The sequence below is a fragment of the Lichenostomus cassidix genome, chromosome 28 (assembly GCF_008360975.1).
Source record: "Lichenostomus cassidix isolate B80296 chromosome 28, HeHo_3.0, whole genome shotgun sequence".
In the NCBI taxonomy this organism is placed as follows: domain Eukaryota; kingdom Metazoa; phylum Chordata; class Aves; order Passeriformes; family Meliphagidae; genus Lichenostomus; species Lichenostomus cassidix.
The window spans coordinates 450,475-472,046 of NC_139508.1; the positions used below are offsets into that span (position 1 = coordinate 450,475).

At 52.7% G+C, this 21,572-nt stretch overlaps 1 protein-coding gene across 10 annotated transcripts in view; it reads left to right on the forward strand.

Annotated features, from left to right (window-relative positions):
* PTPRS (protein tyrosine phosphatase receptor type S) overlaps nucleotides 1-21,572 on the forward strand; it is a 116,317-nt gene that overhangs the window by 77,621 nt on the left and 17,124 nt on the right. For 2 of the 10 annotated variants that reach the window (XM_085040128.1, XM_085040135.1), the window contains 15 exons: nucleotides 426-559; nucleotides 723-867; nucleotides 6,206-6,511; nucleotides 7,321-7,514; nucleotides 7,911-7,937; nucleotides 9,780-9,897; nucleotides 12,428-13,018; nucleotides 13,674-13,771; nucleotides 13,916-14,169; nucleotides 14,539-14,632; nucleotides 14,816-15,031; nucleotides 16,526-16,683; nucleotides 17,144-17,155; nucleotides 18,876-18,988; nucleotides 21,275-21,322. In XM_085040128.1, coding sequence (XP_084896254.1) covers nucleotides 426-559; nucleotides 723-867; nucleotides 6,206-6,511; nucleotides 7,321-7,514; nucleotides 7,911-7,937; nucleotides 9,780-9,897; nucleotides 12,428-13,018; nucleotides 13,674-13,771; nucleotides 13,916-14,169; nucleotides 14,539-14,632; nucleotides 14,816-15,031; nucleotides 16,526-16,683; nucleotides 17,144-17,155; nucleotides 18,876-18,988; nucleotides 21,275-21,322 — 2,508 coding nt within the window. The remainder of the gene's footprint in view (nucleotides 1-425; nucleotides 560-722; nucleotides 868-6,205; nucleotides 6,512-7,320; nucleotides 7,515-7,910; nucleotides 7,938-9,779; nucleotides 9,898-12,427; nucleotides 13,019-13,673; nucleotides 13,772-13,915; nucleotides 14,170-14,538; nucleotides 14,633-14,815; nucleotides 15,032-16,525; nucleotides 16,684-17,143; nucleotides 17,156-18,875; nucleotides 18,989-21,274; nucleotides 21,323-21,572) is intronic. The other 8 variants (XM_085040132.1, XM_085040129.1, XM_085040130.1 and 5 more) reach the window with 8 other exon arrangements.

Genomic DNA, 21,572 nt, shown 5'->3' on the forward strand with positions numbered 1-21,572 from the left:
GTTGTCACAGCAGATGTGTTGAGCTGCAAACACAAGGTGTTTTATCATGAGCTGTCACCCAGCAGGTTTTTGGCGTGGGGTATGGGAGGAAACCCTGCATCCTCCATGGGATGCTCATGGGCTTCCTGCTTGCAGGATCTTGTAACACTGGGATTAGTGGGAATGGTTGTATTCTGCACTGCTGAGAAAGAGGCATATGATGCACTGGGATTCTTCCATCTCCAGGAGCTCTGGCCATGCTGGAGTCCTGCAGTGGGATGGAACTCCTCAGCTTCAGAGGCAGGACTGCCCACGCTGCAGTGTGGCATTTTGCTGCTGACGTGCTCTTCCCACACAGGCTTTGAAGAAAACAGGCCAAGAGCCTTCTAATTAGCCAAGTTAATGTGGTTTCTCCTGTTTCTCATCTTGCCTCCTCTCTGTGGCAGTTCCTGGGCAGCCGATGAACTTCCGAGCAGAAGCCAAGACTGAGACGAGCATTGTGCTGTCGTGGAGCTCCCCACGCCAGGAGATCATAGTGAAGTACGAGCTCCTCTATAGGGAAGGAGACCACAGCAAGGAGGTGAGGCCAGAGTGGAGCAGGTTTGGGGCTGAGGAGCTCCCCAGCCCTGCCATTCCCTGCGCTGGCAGAGCGAGGGGAGCAGGGCAGGTGTCTCTGGGCAGGGCTCACCTCTGCTGCTTTTGGTTTGGGTTTATTCTTTTCCTTCCCCCCTCGCCCATCCCAGGTGCTGAAGAACTTCGAGCCAACGACCTCGTTCACGGTGGAAGGCCTGAAGCCCAACACTGAGTATGTCTTCCGGCTGGCCGCCCGCTCGGCCTTTGGGCTGGGGGCTTTCACCCCGGAGGTCCGAGAGCGCACCTTGCAGTCTAGTAGGTGTCTCTCCTTTTCCCACCCTTCTCTGAGGGACCTCAGGCAGGGAGCCAGAGATGGTGGGCACAGGGCTGTGGAGCTGGGGGTTGGGGCTTCGCTCCAGGGATGGGGGGACAGTTTGGGATCTGCTCCCCTCTCCCTTTGCAGGTCCAGCTAGTCGAGGTGTGAGCCAGGAGCAGAGCAGGGGATTTGGGGTGCTGGGGGGGGCAGGTAGCACTGTCCACTTGGCATGGGGGCAGTGAGTGCTCCTTGGTGGCCACAGTGGCCATGGTGCTGAGCATGCTCAGGGGATGGCAGCCACAGCCCGAAGCACAGAGCTGGCAGGAAGGAGACACAGGCAGTGGACAGGGAGATGAGGGACCAGCAGGGAGAGGAGAAGGGAAGGTGATTGTTCACAAATCCAACCCTTCCCAGCCTTTGGGGAAGCAGTCCCTGTGCTCTTCTCCATGAGCACCTCCATGGCCAGGGGGAGGAAGGCGTGGAGCACTGGGAATTGTCCTGCTTGGGCCTCAGCAGAGCCAAAAGGAGAGAGGAGTCCTGTGGAGGCTGGGAGGGGATATTGATGATACCAGGATGGAGAGAATGCAACCAAAACGTGCTGGTTTTAGTTTAATGGATTGTCTCCCTTCGCTGTTGCCCTGGGGACAATAACCCTGGATGGCAATATTTCAACCTGGGCTTTTCACAGATCTTTGCTTTTAAATGAGGTGTTTTTTCACTGCATGAGTGGCTGTGGCAGCTGTTCTTTGTGTTTTCTGTCTCCTCTCATCTCTACTAAATCACTCCGCTGCAGTTTGGAGTAGCCGGGAGCAGAACTAACTCAGGAGTGGCTCTGGTCACCAGTGTGAGAAGGGAGAGCTCTGCTCCCATCCCTGAGTCCCTAACGAGGGGGAGCAGCAGGCTCTCGGCTGGGCTTTTTAATTGTCACGTCCTGCTGCCTCTCCCTTGCCCTGTCTCCTTCTCTTTCTGTCCCCTGAGGAGTGGGAAGAAAGGGGAGTCTCTCTTTCTGCACAGACAGAATTCCTTACTGAGGCTTTCTCAGGCCTCCACTCCATTCAAAGATTTTTGGTTTTTTCTTTCCTTCAAATGTTTTTCCCCTTTTTTCCTTCTTTTCTTTTTCTCCATACTCTCTCTACGTTTCATAGGAAAATCCTTTCCTGACTCTGCTGCACATCTGCTGGTTCTGATCCCAGTGTGGTACTGTCAGAGGGAGCATCTCTGGGGCGTGGGAGGGGGGAATGAACTGAAAGGACCTGAAAAATAAGTGTTAAACTTACACTCTGCTTCTGTTTACCAAGGGGTTTGTCTCCTTGAGATCCGTGGGGATGGGAGGAAAAGTGGGTCTGGGATTTGTGCTTTCTGGTTCAATGAAACAAGCTGGAAGAGGGGTGTGGGAGCTGCTGGCAGTAGGGCTTAGTGAAAATCTGTCCCTAAAGGGTGAGGAGAAGGGGATCTGGGAAAAGGGAAGGCTTTGGGGCTTTCTCTAACTTGGCACCTGCCCAGAACACGGCCGGGTTTCTCTCTCTGTAGCTCAGCTTCCATAGGGAGAGTCTCATTAATTTAACGCTCTTAAGAACATCAGCTGGGAGCTGTCAGTGTCCTGTAACACGGTGAAACACTTTTTCCTGGCTGGCTGTTGGAGGAACGAGTCAATTCTCCCTGCTCCGGGTGACATCCTTCGGCTCACAGACCTTCTGGCTCGGGACAGGCTTTTGTGTCTTCCCTCCGCAGCTCCTTTTCCGTTCAGCTCCTCCTCGGCCCTCTCCATGCCTCTCTTTCTTCTCTCTTCTGCTCTCTGCTTGCCTGCCTGCATGCCCTGCACCCGATGAGCAGCTCCCTGCTGTCCCTGTCCCTGCTGGGCGATGTCACACCACGATGGCATCTTGTCTCTGGAATGACAAAGCCTCCTCCCTGCTCCTCCTGCCCTCCTGCTGTCCCCTCCCAGCACCTCCCGCATGTGGCACCCCTCCCTGCACCTCCCTGCCAGGGTGGCTCCTCCTGAGCATCATAACCAAAGTAAAATCCATTAAACTAAAGGTAAAGTATCTTTTTCTTCTTGAAGTAGCTGGGTTTTAACTCTTCAAGTACCAGAGACGTAGCTTGTAAAACTGACAGACTCTCATGGCTGGGAGAAGCTGGTTTGCCCTTTCTGGTTAGCCATGACCTTCCCAGGCTCCCTGGCAACTCTCCCACTCGGAAATTCCGGAGTGCAAAGCGTGGTCAGCAGACAGGGGTGGCAGGGTGGGTGCTGTGAGGCTGCATGTTCAGGTGTAGAGGAGCAAACGGGGTTTTCTCCCCCTCTGTTCCTCCCCAGAAAGGACATTTCCCCCACGTTAGCTCTGCTCTCCTTCCCGTCCCCCTCACAGTACATGGAGTGAATGAAACCCCTAAAGTCTATGGTACCTAAAGGGTTAAAAAACATGATGTTGTACAAGGTCAGTAAGGGTCATTCTTGTGGCTTGGACAGTCAACTTTAAAGCATGTAAAAGGTGCAGCTCAGGTGAGTACTGGCTGGTCTCAAGCAGATTCACAAATACAGTCCACCCTGTGGCTGCAGGCTGACCCTGCGTGGCTCTGCAGACACTCCTGGAGCCCTGGAGGGTGGGAGGGATCCCGAAATGCTGCTCAGAGCAGCCAGCAGGCAAAGGCCATGCTCTCCTGGCTGGGGCTCCTGCCAGCTCCCGGCGCTGTCCCCAGCGTCCCCAGGGTCACAGGTTGGGCTGGATTGTGAAGGAAGCAGTGCCATGAGCTCCCCAGAGGCGTCTCCAGCGTGGCCAGCCAGCAGCCCTGGCTGTTCTCCTCCTCTGCTGCAGTCCAGGGGTGATGGGGAGGGGGCCAGGTGGGACCTGAGCCTTCTCCCCCATCACCCACCCCCCACCCGCCCGTTTTGAGCAGAGAAAGTGCAAAACCATCCCAAAAGGAGGCCTCGCCCAGGGCCTCTCGGTAGGTCCCTGTGCTGCAGCGTAGAGGGTGAGTGAGCGAGCATGGCAGACAGTGACCCCAGTGCCAGCTGGAGCTGAGCTCTGCTTGTGGGGCTTTCAGAATGAGGTTCAGGATCAAGGGTAGGTCAGGTCAGACCCTCTCTGCAGTGGGTTTCTCGGCTGTGGTGGCTTTGGCTGGAACTGGGCAGGGAAGGTGGATTTTAATATGTCCCCTGATGGGGGCAAAAAAAGAAGGGAATGGCATGATGGCAGCAATGGGAGGGCTGAGTCTTTCCCTCCATACCTTGAAACCATCCTTGAGCTGGTTCTGGGGTGTGGGATGAGCAGTGCACCTCTGTCTGAGAGGTGCTGCATCCATCACGGCAGATGGAGAGAGCCAGGGGGAAGGAGATCTGTCACTGGCAGTGTGCTGCCCTGCTCTTCGTGCTGGCAGTTTAGCAAAAGAGAACAGATTGGGGACCAAAATTGCCATTTCTGCAGTAGCTGGGGTTCTGCTGCTGGGCGAGGACTCAGGGGGACTCATCATGGGCAGAGTGGCATTTCGAAAGCCAGTCATGTGCAGAAACCCACCAGGAGCTTGGTCTGGCCTTGTAGCTCAGTTCCTCTTGTTCTCTTGTAAGAAAGTCTTATAAGTTAGCAGTTGAAGCGTGGAAGGTAGGTAAACAGACTGGGAATGTTCTGGAAGGAGTCACTTTTTATATCAGCATTATTTTATTATTATGATTTCCTTTCTGATTATTTTTTGTTTCAGATTATTGGCTTGATTTATGTTTTATTTTCCAGTTTGTTCCTTTTGGTTTGGTTCATTTGACATATTCTGTGTTGTTTTGCGTGGCCAGCCGTGGCCTGGGCTTGTCAGCCTCCTCACTGGGAGTGCTTGGAGAAGGATAAAGACAGCAATAGAGCATCAAAATAGAAGGAAAACACCCAAAATGTCCTCCTGGGCAGGGTGCTCAGACAGCAGTGGAAGGATTATCTTTGCCCTGTTTGAAAACCCAGTTTCCTCTGTCTCCTGGAGGCTCCTGGAGAGTGTGTGGCTCTCACTGCAGTGCCAACTGGGCTAAGTGTGCCTGGATTTAGCAGAGTCCTCAAGGCAAACTGGGCTTAAACATCTGGGTTTGACTCAAGGATGGGAATAAGAGGTTTGAAAACAATCATTCCTCAGTAAAAGAGCTTTTAGCTGATTAAAAAGCATGAGAGGAATGAGAAGTAGTGACCAGCACTGATCTATTGCGTCTTGCAGGTGATACCTTGGGGCTCATGAGTTCACCCCATTTCCTGCCCTGTCTGCAGAGTTAAAAGCTCTTTGTTGCAGTTGGGTGAGATGGGATTTATAGATTTGCCTTCCAAATGTATCACACTCTGCTTCCCTGGGCTGATCAATTGTCATTAGTGCCTGGCAGGAATGTGATCTGATCCCTGGGAGTGTTCAGGGCCAGGATGGACACTCTGGCCTGGGGGAAGCTCTCCCTGCCCAGGGCAGGGGATGGAATTAGAGGAGCTTTAAGGGAGAGCTGTGCCTTCCACCTTCCCCACCTCCTGGCCACCTTTGGACAGGCAGCTGCTGCCACCCTGAGAAGGTGCCTGGGGAGAGCCACACTGCCAGTGTTTTCTCCCAGGGTGTTCAGAAACAGTTCAGGCAGTGAGTGCAGTGGGAATTAGACCTGCTGCTGCTTTGGAAAATCCCCTGGATACCTGAATACCTCACCAAACCCACTGCCTCCCTCCTGCAATGTTTTCTCCAAAACCTCCTCTTTAAGCACCATTGCTTGGCAGTGTCCTGGGCATTCCCACTGTGGGATTTGGCCTCCTCCAGTCTGGGGACAACTAATCACTTCCATCTGGAGGTACAGACTCTTAAATTTAAGCCTCCTGGCAAAAGATTTGCTTTTCTTACTTAATTTTCACAGATCCCTTCAAAGAAATTCAAGATCCCAGAGACTGAGGTTGGAAAGAAGTGCTTTCCCAGCCAGAGCAGGATTTGCCAGGCTGCTGTAAAACAGGGAGCCAAAGGAAAGGGCTTTTATAGGGTACAGCTGGGTGCTTAGTTTGTGCCAGCTTAGTGGAAGCAGCAGGACCCCTCTTGGCTGGCCCGCTCGCTGGTTTAGTCCTTTGCTTTTACACCATTTCAGTTTTGATGCCCCATTTAATTTCTGTTGGCTTTTTTTTTTTTTCACAAACCTCTTCATTTCAAAAAAAAAAAAAAGACAACAACAAAAAGCTCTCTTCTCTTTTAATTTTATCTTCCTAAACCAAACTTTCGTACGTTTTATTTTAGATTTTTTTGTTATCATTTCCCTTTTTTTTTTCTTTTATCTTTCCCATCTTTTGTTTTTTTTCCCCTCCCCTCCTCCCTTCTTTCCCTTCTCCCCTCCTCAATTTTCCCCCCTCGTAGAACCGTCTGCCCCCCCTCAAGATGTAAAATGTGTCAGCACTCGCTCCACCGCCATTCTGGTAAGTTGGCGGCCGCCGCCGGCCGAGAGCCAGAACGGCGTCCTGGCCGGCTACAGCGTCCACTATCGAGCGCTGGACTCGGAGGACACGGAGCTAAAGGAGGTGAATGATATCCCCCCAACCACCAGTCAGATCCTGCTGGAGTCGCTGGAGAAGTGGACGGAGTACCGCGTCACCGTGGTGGCTCACACGGAGGTGGGGCCAGGCCCGGAGAGCTCGCCGGTCATCGTCCGCACCGATGAGGATGGTGAGTGAGCCTTGCTGGCTTCTCCCGGGGGGTTCCTGGCCCTGGAGGGATTGTTCCCCTGCCAGGGAGGACATGGGGCTGAGCTGCAGTGGGATCCAAGGTGCGAGTTGGGTGGCATCCTCTGGTGCCATCACCCTGAGCCCGCTGGGCCTGAAGGGTTCTCCTGCTCTGCTCTAGGGCATTTCCTGGATTTTTGGAGACTTTCTTAATATCTCTGAGCCTTGACTGCACCACTTCCCCTGAAAAGTGAATCAGCCAAGGATCAGCCCTGGGATCAGCCAAGGCCTCGAAATCAGAGAAAACCTTTGCTGCCAGAAGCTGGTTTTGTGGAATCATAGTATATCCTGAGCTGGAAGGGACCCACAAGGAGCAGCCAAGTCCAGCTCCTGGTCCTGCATGGGACAGCCCCAAGAATCCCACCCTGTGCCTCAGAGCACGTTTTAAGATACTAAAGAGTTCTTCCCACACACTCCTTGTTACTACCTCCTCCTTAAGTCAAAGTTTCTGTCAGTAGTAGAAAGGAGGAATCTGTTGAAGTTCCAAAAACCTTGAGTGACAACAGTTCAATGGCCCCACTCAGAGGCTTGAATTTTCCTGGTATTTCTACAGTAAAATAAAACCAGGAAAAAGCATGAAGGCAGAGGAGCACCCTCACTGCAAGGGTAGGACCTCAAATAACATAGGTCAGGTAAATAACAAACAGAAATCCCAAATTTCTCAGGTGCTCTTCAATTAAAAAGAATTCTAAAAGAGCGCCAGGTTTGCCCCAGTGTGGGTCCTGTTTCCCTGAGGCTGTGCCTCCCCCGCAGTGCCCAGCGCTCCGCCGCGGAAGGTGGAGGTGGAGGTGCTGAACTCGACGGCCATCCAGGTGTTCTGGCGCTCGCCGCTGCAGAGTCGCCAGCACGGCCAGATCCGCGGCTACCAGGTGCACTACGTGCGCATGGAGAACGGCGAGGCCAGGGGGCTGCCCCACATCAAGGACATCATGCTGGCCGACGCCCAGGTAAGGACTCAGCTGGCCACCCGCGGGGCTGGGAGGGTGGGTCCAGGCAGGGTCACTCTGGGGGTCACTCAGGGTCACCCGTGAGAACAGAGTGTGGCTGTTTCTCTGCAGTTCAGTTGAGCTCCCAGACTATATTGCTGTGGAAGAGCATGAAGTGCTGTCCCAGCACGGAGATAAATGTTCACCCTGTGTCTGGGAAGTCTTTGAATTCAGGCAAAGGCCGCAGTGGAATCTACTAATTTCTCCCACTCTACTTCTTCCCTCATGCTTGCCTGGTAACTTCTGACCTTGTGTGGCTGCTTGCTCAGGGACTCCTTCCTCATGCTGTGTCTCTGTCTTTCCCTTCTTTCCCCTCTTGTATTCTCATGTGCCAAACCTCTCTTGTTCTCTGCCCAGTGGGAAACAGATGACACTGCTGAATACGTAAGTAAAAACATAAAAATCCTCCATGCTGGTTCTGCCTCTTCCCTTCTCCCACTTCCTGTTGTGGTGTGATATTTTCCTTTTCCTTTTTTTTTTTTTTTTGCGGTGCCAGTGTGCCTGTTTTAGAGCCTGTTTTTGGTGTTGCCATGCATTGTCCCCTCCCTGTCACTGCTCCGTGACCCTCTGTGACGTGTTGTTCGTCAGCATGCAGCAATCCCACAGGGTTTTCCCTTTGGCTCCGAAGGAAAGATGGGTCTGCTGCTCCTCCGTGGGGAAGCAGATGGAATGTTGAACTTGGGACTGCCTTGAACACTGGGAATCCTAAAACAGTTTGGGTTAGAAGGGACCTTAAAGGCCATCTTGTTCTGCTGCCAGCCATGGGCAGGGACACCTTCCACCAGACCAGGGTGCTCAGATGGACCAACACCTCTGTGTCTGGAAAAGATAGGCTGGGAAGCATTGGCAATTCAGAATCCATGACTCCTGAGCTATCAGGGCATGAATAAATGCTTTGTACCCTCAAAGGGCCACAGTTCTTAGAAACTCATTGATGCGAAGCACTGAATCATTATTGGTGCTTTTACCTTTGATTTTACCTTTACTTTAAAATCAGCTTGGCTGTTTGGCATTTGCCGTTTCTGCTAAAATGATAAATGTTTTCCAAAGCCCTACAGCTACAAAGCAGTAGGAAAAGGCATTTTCTCCTGGGAATGACAGAGTCCTAAGATAACACACAGCTAAACTGGCTGTGTCTGTGTCTCCTGGGGGTTGCCAAGTGCCCTGCACAAGTGAGGAGCCTCCCTTTTAGGGATGGAGAATGAGTCTCCTGGAAGGCAAAGCCCCTTGCCTAAAATCTTCATGAAGCTCAGTGGCAGGTGTGAGAGCAGAAGAGGTTTCTTCATTTGCAGAAGCCAAGCGTGTCCCTGCAGCTGACAGCTTCCAAACTCGCTGATCAAAATCCCACTGTTCCCAAGTTCTGCTGTTCCACCCCCAGCTCACCATCGGGAAATAGTTATTTTCAGGACTAACAAATTCTTCCCAAGTGCTGCCCTGAGATTTAATATTGAAAGCACAAAGGGGTGAGGAGAAGAGGAAAGCCATAAAACATGCACAACATTCCCATCTCCCTCCTTTGCAGGGCCTTGGGGAAAACCCTGCTGCATGTGCTGTCATCCTGTTTGATTTAGCACGGGTGTTCCTTTTCCAACACAGCCCTTTGAAAGGCTGGATCCCTCCTGGGGAAGGGCTGTTCTTGAGGCCAGTGTTCCAACAAAAGCTCTTGGGAGGCAGGTGTGGGGAGGCTGATAGAGGATGGGGAAGGAGGGGGTGGGATTTAGCAGGGAGCTTGAGCGTGAGCGGAATGTGTCGTCTTGCACTTTGCATTCAAGCAATCCCTTTAATATTATGAAGGCATTAAAAATATCTCTGAGGAGAGAAGAGAGGGGTAATGGTGAAAAAATGTAATCTCCCTGAAACCTCTGAGCCTCCTCTGAGGCTGCACGGTGGAGAGGAAAGCTTTGAAGGGAGCGACAGCATTTGGATGCTGAAGTGGTTTGTGTGAAGACAGGGAACGTGTGAGAGGCAGATGTGGAGGAGGATACCTTGCTCAGGGCCCTGCAGAGCCAGGCAGTGTTTGCAGAGCTGCCAGTGCCTCGCCAGGGGATCAGGGCTCTCCTCCTTCTGCCCCTTCCCACAGGAGCTGTCACCCCAGCGTGTCTCGTGCGCTCACATTTGGTGTTCCTGCATGCTGGAAAAGGGCTGAGACTCCTGCAGGGAGGAGAGATCTGCCCCGGGCTGTGGGCCTGAGTATTGACTCTGTTCCCTTTGGCATCTTGCAAACAGGAAATGATCATTGCTGGGCTCCAGCCGGAGACTGCCTACTCCATCACCGTGGCTGCCTACACCATGAAGGGAGATGGTGCTCGCAGCAAACCCAAGGTGGTCACCACCAAGGGAGCAGGTGAGAGCCTTTTCCTCAACCCCTGCCATTCACCCCTTTCCTAAAGCTGAGAACTTTTCTCCAGACTCACCTTCTTTCATCCCACTCCCTTCTTGGAGGACAGACTTGCAGCAAGAGCCAGGCTGCCCCAAAGGCAAAATTAGATTTAGTTAGGCAGAAACCTCTTCATTCCTCACATGCACCCCTCACCAAAGGTCACAATTTTCTGCCCAGTGCTGCAGAAAGCCCAGAAACACAATGGAGGATGAATTCATCACTTGTGATCTCTTGTGCTATAAATTCCAGTGCATCAGAAGGAAGGTGACTCTGCCTGGTCTGGCTGGAGAGTCTGTGCAGCTTTGCTGGTGGCCCACGCAGGTTCACTGGGGACAGGAGAGCTCTGCTGTCCTGCTGGTGACTTGCAAGGACCTGAAGAGCAGCAGGCAGGCAGGGGTGGCTTGTCCTGCCCGCTCTTCTCTGCTGGTGCCATGTCTGGATATTCATCCCAGCATTCAGGACTGGAGGGAGAAACTCTGGCAGTTCTGACCTTTCCTGGCCCACATTTCTGGGATCAGGGCTCTGCCTGCAAATCCCAGCCAAAGCCTTTCTTTCACCCACCCTCTTCTCCTTCCCCCCCAGTTCTACCCATGTTTCTCCTCACTGACTCCCTGGTTGTCTGCTTTCCTTCTTCCCGAGGCTCTCTGCCCTTTGTTTTCCTCTCTGCAGCCTTTCTCTCTGCCTGCCTCCCTTGTCACTCTCCCTTGTCACCTTCCCTCATCTCTCCCCATTAGGATTTGCAGTGCAGGTGATCAGTCACAGAGGGATGTTTTCTCCAGCACAGCAGCTCTTACCCAAAACTCAATTTCTCCTGACTTGAAATAGCTATTAAAAAAAAAAAAAAATCTTTCAAATGGCTCTGTAACATTCTTACCTTCTTGGCAATGTTGAGTCAATACACCTTCTGAGAGGAGAGGTTTCTTTCTTTATCATTCAGGGCTGGGGGCTGAATTTAAATACAGTAATAGATCTAATTTTCCCCTTTGCTGTCCAAACCAATTGCAAAATAAAACACTTCCCCCCTCTCTGCGCTTTCTTCTCACCTCTATTCCAAACAATATTTGTTGTGCAGATGTAATACTTTCAAGCTCAGCTGATTATAGTAACATTTGTGATAAAAACCGAAACATAAAGGTAATGGCACTGTTTTTCTCTCTAATGTGTTACTTAGGCATTCCCAGGGGAGGAGGTTGGCTCTCCCAGCACCGTCCTTTGCCGTTCCTTGGCAGTTTGGAAGGAACACAGCATTTGTTTCAGAGACAGCCCCTCATCCCCATTGAGGTGTCCTTGTAGGCAGCAGGCAGAGGGAATTCTGAGCCTTTCAGAACCCCTGGCACAGGCAGAGGGAATTCTGAGCCTTTCAGAACCCCTGGCACAGGCAGATCCTCCCCTGACACAGTCAGATTCTCCCCTGGCACAGGCAGATCCTCCCCTGCTCCCCCAGCCACCCTCAGCATTCCTCACCCTCTGTCACACTCGTGCTGTGGGAGTGCTCTGGGATCTCTCCCAGCTCCATTTTCTCTCCTCCTGTCCAACCAGGAGAAATAGCAAGGCGGACGGAAAGAAATTAGATGTCTAATAGTGGAGCTGAGTGTCAATGACGCGTGAGCTGCTGGAATTAATGCTCTGCTTTCTCTGGCTCCGGGAATCTCTGGGTCTGCATGTGTCATTTAACTGTGGCTGTGGGCTTGCTTAGCAGTCAGGCAGTGCCAGGGCTCATTAGGCAGAGACATGGCACTGCTGAGCTCCCCAGAACCCCCAAATGTGGAGGAGCTCACTGAGAACACACCAGCACTGTGTGTTCCCTTCAGAGGAGAGGAACAGCACGGAGCAAGCAGCAGCTCTCCCTGCCCTCTGCCTCACACAGATTTTGGGCTCTGGTTCCTCCCTCTGTGCTTCCTTGTGTCCCCAAGTGGGCGATGAGCTGCAGCCAGCCGTGTGAGCTGGCCCTGTGCCTGCTGCAGGACCTGGGGCTGCCCAGACCTCCTCCCATCCTTCACTGCTTCACCCTCAGCTGCTCCAGACTTCCCAGCCTGGGCCAATCTGTTCGAGTCTCTTTCTGCATGAGTTGGGCTGTGAGATGGAGAGAGGAATAGAGATTGGGAGGTTGGGGACTCCAGGTTTGTTTTTCCCTGCCCTGGGAAGCAGCTGGGACAGGAGGCTGGGAGTCAGGACTCCTGAGTTTGTTCTTCCCAGCAGTGGGAGGGTGAGTGGCTCAGGGATAGGGGAGGAGCTGTGCACATTTTCCATCCTGAACAAAGGGAAAGAAATGAATGTAGGAGTGTGTCAGCACCTCCCAGCTGACATGCTGGCAGTGCTCCTGGTTCCCCAAACCATTTAGGGCTCATCCACCTAGGGTGGCAGCAGTTTGAGTTACACAGAGCTGAGCAGGAACACTGCCATTGACCTGAGGCAGCTGTTGCTGCAGCTGGAATCTCTGCAGCTCCTCTCCCCTGCCCCAGCCTTGGCTGAAGGTGTCTCTCTTCTCTCCTAGTCCCAGGAAAGCCCATCCTGTCTGTGCACCAGACAGAGGAGAACACTCTCCTGGTGAAATGGGAGCCTCCTCTGGATGCGGAGGGCCAGGTGTTGGGCTACCGGCTGCAGTTTGGCCGCAAGGATGTCGACCCTCTGGCCACCTTGGAATTCTCGGCGCTGGAGGATAAGTACGTCGCTCCCAGCATCCACAAGGGCGCCACGTATGTGTTCAAGCTGGCCGTGAAAAGCCGGGCTGGCTTTGGGGAGGAAGCTGTGCAGGAACTCACCACCCCCGAAGACATCCCCAAGGGTTACCCCCAAATCCTCGAGGCGAGCAACGTCACGTCCATGTCGGTGCAGTTCGGCTGGCTGCCCCCCGTGCTGGCCGAGAGGAACGGAGCCATCGTCAAGTACACCGTGGCCTACCGGGAAGCCGGTTCTCCCGGCAACCTGCTGGAAAAAGACCTTCCCCCCTCCCCAGAGAACTCCTACACCCTCAACGGCCTCAAACCCAACACCGCCTATGATGTTAAAATCCGTGCTCACACCAGTAAAGGCCCCGGGCCCTACAGCCCGACCGTCCAGTATCGGACGTTCCAGCTGGACCAAGGTAGGACTTACCGGTTTCTCCTCCCTCTCTCCCCTTCTATCCGGGGCTGGTGCCGGGAGGCAAGAGAGCTGGAGAGGTCAGGCCAGGCTCAGCCAGGCTCGTGAGTAAATGCAAAGCACTCTGGTGTCACACTCAGTCCCTCCGCTCCTCTCTGCCTTGGGCCAGGTAAGTCCCTTTTACCACTTTCTTCTAAGTTAAGTCCGGACAGCTCCTGTCGCTGGCACCTGGGGGGGGCCAGGCGCTGTACAGGTGGGAAGAGCATTTTCTTCAGCTTTTGTGAACAGCCAAAAGAAAAGAGCAAAAATTTAAAAAAGCAAACCCTCAAGCCGTGACCTGGGATGGGTTTTTTCCTCACCTGAGCATGCTCAGCCAGCCAGCACCTCGTTCCTGCAGCAGCCACCCAGGCCCAGAGCGTGGGGACAAAGCCACGTGCCCTCCTGGGGTTAGGCATGGGGACAGGGAGCACTGGGAGATGGACCTTGGCAAACTCAAGCACAGTGTGGAGGAGGGAGCAATCCCTTCCATTCCTGCAGCCGCAGCCTGGCAGCCCCTCTTCCAGCACTTGACGTTCTCTTCCTTCTCTTTCCTGCTCTTCCTTCCCTCTGCTGCCTTTTCTTCTCCTTTCTCCCCTTCCTCCTCACTTTTTTCTCCACAGTTTTACCCAAAAACTTCAAGGTGAAGATGGTGACAAAGACATCTGTCCTTTTGAGCTGGGAGTTCCCTGAGAATTACAACTCTCCTACCCCATACAAGGCAAGTGGAACATGGGAGATTTTCCCATGTTTGCCGCAGCTCTGCAGGGCTGAGTGCTCCACGTTCCCTGCACACCGAAGGGGTGGGGAGGAAGGGGTTGGAGCAGTGTCAGCTCAGAGAACAACCTCCTTCTGCTCTCCCCAGATCCAGTACAATGGGCTGCACGTCGACGTGGATGGACGAACCACCAAGAAGCTCATCACCCACCTGAGGCCTCGAACCTTCTACAACTTCGTGCTGATGAACCAGGGCAACAGCATGGGGGGGCTGCAGCAGAACGTCGCTGCCTGGACTGCTGCTGACATGCTGTCCAAGAAGCCAGAGGTGACCCACAAGCCTGATGCTGATGGCAACGTGGTGGTGATTCTCCCCGACGTGAAGAGCTCTGTGCCTGTCCAGTAAGTTCCTGTTTACCTGCAGGTGTGGGGTGCTCAGTTCATGGTTTGGGGTCAGCCCTGATGGCTGGAGACTACCACAGACCCACGGGGCAGTGCCAGGGGGTGCTCCCTGCATTTCCAGCCTTCCTAACTGTTGCCTTTTGGAGGCACTTCCATAACGAACAGGAAAAGCCAAAGAAGTGTGAAAAGAGTACAGATGTGTCATGGGCTGCCACTGAATCCAGCTCGTTCCAGGAATGTCAACTGTGCTAAATGAAAAATAAGGGGCTTGAGCCAGTGGGGCAGTTTGGGCAAACTCACATCAGAGTGTGCGCTCCCTTCTTCCGTGGCTAATTCCTTCTGTTTCTCCTGATCATTCCCAACATTTAGAGCTTTCTACATTGTGGTGGTGCCTCTGAGAAAGTCCCGAGGAGGACAATTCCTCAACCCCCTGGGCAGCCCTGAGGAGATGGACCTGGAGGAGGTGAGTGTGGGTGAAGCTGGACTCAGCTTAGGGGCAGAGCAAACAGCTGGAATGGTTTGGTGACCTGAGGGCTGGGAGGGGATTTGGGGTGCCACATTCGGAGCACCAGGGAATGGCCATTCTGAGGGCTGGTTTGGCTCTCCTGCTCCCTTCTGGGGCTCAGGGTGTTCTCTGCTCCCCCAGCTGGTCCAGGACATCGCCAGGCTCCGGCGCCGCAGCCTGCGGCACTCGCGGCAGCTCGACTTCCCCAAGCCCTACATCGCTGCTCGCTTCCGCTCGCTGCCCTCCCACTTCATCCTGGGGGACATGAAACACTACGACAACTTTGAGAACAGAGCCCTGGAGCCAGGGCAGAAATACGTGATCTTCATCCTGGCAGTGCTGCAGGAACCCGAGGCTGTAAGTGCTGCCTGCTCCCCCCGACCCGCTCTGAGCCCTGGGATGAACCAGGAGCTGCCACAGCCCTGCTGCCCTCCTGGCATCCTGGAGGATCTGCCTGTGCTGCATTCAGCTCTCCTGAGCACCAGGCCAAGGATGAGCAGCTGTGATTCTCCCAGTCTTTGTGGACAGAACTTGTACACTTCTGGCTCCAGACTGGGGAAGAACACTGAACTGTCCCCTCAGGACTGCAGGACAGTTCAGAGAGCCCTGGGTCAAACCCCTTTCTGAAGAGTAATTTCCTTTAAAGGCTGTTCTTTAATTCCTCAGAGCAAAGACATGCTGCTCCGAGAGCACGTCACACTCTGAGCATTGCTAAATTCCCCTCCAAGCACAGAGGGGAGCATTTTTTATGGCAAAGTACAAGTGCCATAAACCAGTTCAGCATCTCTGCTGTTTTCACTGGGGCTGTGCTTGGCTTTATGAAAACAACTATTTTAATATTTACCTGCCTCCTCCCTCACACACAATGGGAAACAACCTAATACTGTGTTGTTTTTAAATCCCCCTATGGAATTGTAGCAGGGAGCTATTGGAAATTAAGGGTTTTCAGAGGTTTTTTCCCCCAATAAATATTTAGTTGTGTATTTGATATTAAAGGATTAGGCTGACACGCTCCTGAATGGGTTTCTCAATCGGATTACTGCAGCTTGTGGTAATTTCTGCTTTAAAACAAGGTGCTGCAGACTCACTCCCAGTGGCCTGGGCCCCAGTGTGGAGCAGCATTCCAGCCTGCTCAGAGCTGATGCAGTTCAAGGACCCAAAGCCTCTGTTCATGTCCTGTCCCTGGCTGCTCTCCCAAACCAGGCCATGCCAGTTCTCTGTGCTGTTCAGTTTCTGGAGTTTCTGTGTAAAATGGGAAATCCTCCTCCCTAAAATGGGACAGGCAATGCCCTTTAGTCAGGACTCCAAAGGGTTTCAACATGCCTCTGATCCTCCTCAAGAACCCAGCTCAGTGCAGAGGCAGCAGAGGACTCACACTGTGTTTTACTACTTTATATTTATTTTTCAGGATTTTTTTTTCAGTCACCAGGCCAAGCGTTAATTCTTGTTTTAATCCCCTCCCTCTTGCTCTGTAATCCTATCTGACTGTCAAAATCCAGATGGTTACATGTGAGCTTGGGAAAGCATTTGTGTGTTTGTGGCAGTGGTGAGGACTCAGGGCTGTGGTGGAACAGAGGCAGCTGGAAAAGCACCTTCCTGGCTGTGAGAGGGGGAGAGACACAGACACAGGGCAGGCTGGAGCTTCACAGAGTGTGATCTTTCAGGGCTCTGTCTCACTGAGCTTTGGAAGACTCCTATCAGATGGATATTCAGGGACAAGGGTGAAGAAGGCATTTTCCCTGTCACCACTTGGGTTGTGCTGCAGCTCCTGCTGTGGATTATCCTGTGCTTGCCCCCTTTCAGTCCCCATCCCATCTCTGAGCTGTGTTCCCCATGTTCCATGTCTTCCAGACCTATGCTGCCAGTCCTTTCTCCGACCCCATCCAGCTGGACAACCCTGACCCTCAGCCCATCATCGACGGCGAGGAGGGGCTGATCTGGGTCATCGGGCCTGTCCTGGCCGTGGTCTTCATCATCTGCATCGTCATCGCCATCCTGCTCTACAAAAAGTAAGAGCTGCTCGCTGCCCTCACCTCAGATGCTCTGAGTGTCCCCAAGTCCCCTGAAGGGAATTTCCTGCTTGGTGCTGTCCTGGTCAGCTGAGGGCAAATCCTTCCTTGGGCACCAGGGGAGAGCCAAGTGAATGATGGTGGCAGTGGCCAGCAGAGAGGTGTCCTTAGCTGGGACATCTCATGGCCGGGGAGGAGGGAGCTCTCTGAGCCCTGCTCCAGCTTTGAGCTGCACAGTTGTGTTCCCATGTGCACATGGGTGTGAACTCTGCATCCCAGCATGTCACACTGCTCTGGGGGCTTGGGGGGTCCTTGCTGGTGTCCTATCTGGGTGATCTTTGCTGGTCCCACCTCTGCTGCCAGGGTTAGAGCTGAGCAAATGCTTCCCCTTCCCTCTGCAAGTCCTTTCTAACCTGAACATTTGTCTTGTCTTCTCTCCACTTACTGCTTTCCTGGACAGCAAACCAGACAGGTAAGAGCACCAGTTTGCCATTTATTCAGGTTCTTGCTTGCTGTGTGTTAAACAGAGTTTGCTGTGTGGTGTTGGGGCTTCGTTGGTGGAGCTCCTACCTGTAGATGTGTCCTCACAGAAACCTCAGCTCAGACTAGCGTGGGACCATGTTAGAATTGGGGTAGAAAAAGCAAAGCAAGCCCAGCTTTCTCCTGCTCGTCCATTCCTGAATAAAACAGCCCTTTCTCAGGCTGAGCAGCAGTGACAGTAAATGGCTCATAAAGTGTTGGGTTAATGGAGCAGAGAAACACTCATTTGTGTGGCAGTCAGAGGTGAAAGTGGATTTTCTCCATGTCTGGCTGCTCCGTCCAGGCTGTCCCTGGGCCACTGGCAAACTGGCAGCAGGATCTCCCCAGCTGAGCTGTCCTCACCCTGCTGCAGAAGCTCTTCTTGCCCCCTCAGCCATGGACTTCTGACAGAGTCTGTTTATGACTGCAGAAATCAGACTTTTTTCCAGCCATTTCCAAGACTGGAAGAGCTTTGACTGGAAGTAACTGAAGGGTTCAGTCCATGAACTATTAGCTGCAGTTTCAGAACTGCGGCAAAAATAAACTGCTCCCAAACTGCAAAGTGGTGTCATTCCAAAATGCTGCCCCATGCAGTGCTGGCAGGGCTCACACCACTTCTTCTGGCTATTAATGACATCAAGAGACAGCTAAAAATGTCCTGAATAACCTCCTCTCTGCCTAAGTAATTGCCATTGCTGCTGCAGGCAAATTACTGGAGGCTTCTGGGCACCCTAAGCAGGAGAGATGAGGAGCTCCACAGCCCCTTGCAGGAAGGGCTGAGACCACAACATTCTGTGCTCTCTGGAGAAGTTCAGCTCCCAGCAGCTCATCACTGTTCCCTTGCCAGAGGTTATCACATCTTTAGATCAGCACTGGGCTTTGCTGCTAAATGCTTTTCAAGGAGAATGAGCCAGGTCAGCAAAGACATTTCAACTGCCTCAGCTAACCAAACCCATTTGGAGGAAAATCTATCAGGAAGCACTTCCATGTGCAGCTCAGCTGGAGGGTTGGAGTGAGCTCTGGCTCCTGGCAAGGAGGAGAGGAGGATCTCAGCAGGCACAGCTGTGCTGGGAGAGGATGTGTCTACACTGTTTGTTGAACCCAGATTTTTAGGGTTCTGCAGTTCAAAAAAGATTGAAAACTGCTGCTTTGACTTCTTTGTCTGCAGCAGGGCAGCTCTGAGAGCTCCTGAGCAAGCCAACACCAATATCAGTGCTTGACATCCAAGGTCAAGGAGATTCTGTACTTTTCCAAATGATTCTGCTGGCTCTGGTTCTTTCAGGCTGGAAATGGCTTGGCCAGAGTTGGAGGATTTTTGCTCTGCAGAGTTCAGTGGAGGCTGCTCTGAGCAGGGAGGCTGAGGTGTGAATTCACAGCACCTCAGCTGCTCCTGGCTGCCAGTCTGTGCTGCTGTGAAAAGGGGGGAACTTCCAGACTGGCCTGAAAGCTGCTGAGGGGCTGCCAGGCCACTGTCAACCCCTCAAACACGGCACTGACAAACCCTCCAAACCTTGTCCCTTCCCTGATGTGTTTTGTGTTCTTATCCCCTTGGCTGCACCTTTGATTTTCGGTGGGAGCTTTGCTCATGCCTGAGAAGAAGTTGACCACTAAGCCCAGAAGCTAAGGTGCTTTTTCTTTCTGGTCTTTTGTTTCTTTTTGGGTTTGTTGTGAAGCAAACGGAAAGATTCAGAACCGCGGACCAAGTGCCTCCTGAACAACGCTGAGATCGCCCCCCACCACCCCAAGGACCCTGTGGAAATGAGGCGAATCAACTTCCAGACTCCAGGTAACCAGCTGCTGACCAGCCTTTCCCGCTGGGAAGGCAGGACTGGAGCACCTGTCCCTTCCTGAGCCCTTCCTGAGCCCTGCCTGCCTGCCCCAGGCTGCTGCAGCACTGCCTGGAGAGCCAGAGCCAGCCTGGTCTGTGCCAAGTGGGAATGCTCAAAGACACCTCTGCTGGCATCCTCAAGGACCTTGCATGGGCTGTGCCCAGTGCTGGCAAGGCAGGAAGAAGGTTTTCCTGGATTTCCTGGCAAATTAGTGCATTCTGGGCTGAGCTGCAAGCACCATGGCTGTGCAGACACAGCAGAGCACCAGTGCTGCCCTGTGCTCCAGCTGGGAGCTGCTGGGTGGGGATGGAGCATGGCAGGCTGCCCATCCCACTGCTCCAGCCACGCCTGGAACTGGTGCTTTCTGGTGCCAAAGCATTCTGCTGGGAGCCAGGCCTGCCCCTGGGCTGGGCAGGGAGAAAGGAGCTGTTGCTTGGTGCAGATGAGGCAGCAACTCCTCGCTTGGTGCAGATGCTGTCATGGAATCCCAGGCTGGTTTGGGTCGGAATGACCTTAAAGCCCATCCAGTTCCACACCATGCCGTGGGCAGCTCACCTTCCACATCCCAGGCTGCTCCAGGCTTTGTCCAGCCTGGCCTTGGACACTGCCAGGGCTGCCAGCCTGTCACTGCAGCGCTGAGCTCTGGGCAGGGGCTCTGTGCAGCACCCCCTGCACACACTGTCCCCATGTCCCCATGTCCATGCATGTCCCAGCTGCCTGCATGGCACCTCTGCGAGCCACCACTGCCACGGCTGGCACGTCCTGGCACAGATGGACACGTGGCGATGCTGACCCAGTGCCTGTCCACACCTCTGCCTCCAACTTCCTGGTGCTTGAGGATTTGGAATTTATTGTGCTTTTTGGGGGCTGGCTGTTGTTTTCAGTTTGTTTGTTTTTTGGTTTTTTTTTGCTGTTTTGTGCTCGTTAGTAATGTTGTGTAGCTCCTGTTTGCCCTTCCCATCCCAGTCCTGTCCTTAGCGTTGTTGAAGTTTCCTTAGGGTGAGGTTGGCAGGAGGGATCCAGGGATTTGCAGGAAGCACAGAGGCAGTGCTGGGCTGAGGGTTCTTATCAAATTATCTCATTATCAATTCTTATCAATTATCTCATTCTCAAAATGAGTCAGGAATCACCCGTTGGGATCAGCCCAAGCTTAGGAATGATGCTCAGCTGGGGGATGGCAGTGGGTTCACTCCAGCATGCAGGGACAGCAGTTCAGCCCAGGTGGGACCCTAAATCAGCAATTTGTGCTGCTCTTGCAGGAGAGTCTGAAGCTGTCTGAGATCTCTTGGATGCTCCCAAGTGCAGCTCAGCCACAGTTTGTCCTTTTCTGGGGGATTCCTCTGGGGTAATTCCCGTGGTGCTCCAGGTGGAGGTGGGGGGTGCACTCCCCCAGATGAAAAGGCTGTGCTGAAATAAAAATAAAAGGCTGTGGTCTTCCAGCTTGGTCTTGGTGCCAAGAAGCAGCTGGAATTGCTGGTTCATGTGTTTCCCTGAGTGGGAATTTGTGTGTCCCACAGGACAGCAGAGTCAGCTGAGGGTGCTTCCATCAGGTAATGGGATCGATGGATGAGAGAATCAGCCTTCTGTTGACCCTGCTGCTCTGGTCATGCTGTGCCTCTGAATTCTGGCTCTGGCAGGCTTGTAAAAGGTAGCTGAGACATCAAAACCTGCATTAAGGCTCTGCAGGTCCCAAAAGACACTGGCTGTGTCCGGTCTGGCTTTAGGAAGATTCTGCCATTTCCTTTCCAAGTTTGTCTGGCCAGAGCTGACCTACCTAGTGCTACTCTGCCATATAACTGGTGAAGCAGTAAAAGGTTTTAAAGGATTTGGGGAGTTGATCATGTGCTTCCCACAGAATTTTGGAAACATTGGGTAAAAATGGAAATGGATGGAAAAATGAGCTTGGAGTGTGTTGGCGGTGATGGAGAGGTTGTGGTGCAGTTTGCAGGGAAGGCTCCACAGCTGCTTTCTGAGTTAAAGGCATTTAAATTCAATATATTGTGGTTCAAGAGGGGCCTGTAGGCTTTTCTCCAGACAGGTGGGACAGAGGAGGAACATGGGAATGGGAATGTGCAGCTCAGAGAGGGGAAAGCATAGCACGTCTTAGATATCCTGTCCTAATCAGCACAAAAATACCTTTCTTTTCCTCTTTAGATTTATGTTGGTTTTTATTTTTTTTTATTAGCATGAAATTTTTACAAAAGTGTATCTTTTATTTATTTATTTTTTACTGTTTTCTGCAGATTCTGGTCTGAGCAGCCCTCTCAGTGACCCTGAGTTTGACTTGGAAAGTTAGTTCCTGTGTGTTTTTGTTCCTGTTGGTTTCATTTTTCCCCCCATTATTATTTTCCTCTTCTGTCACTTTCCTTTCCGATTCTTGTTCCGTTCCTGTTACTATTTTTTGATTTCCTGCCGAATTCTCCGTGTTCCTGCGGTGTTTGCCCATCTCATCCCTCTCCTGTGCCATCTGTTTGTCTGAACTGCGCTTCCAGTTTTACAGTACCCACCAGAGGCCTTTGGCAGGACAGGGGGCAGCTCAGA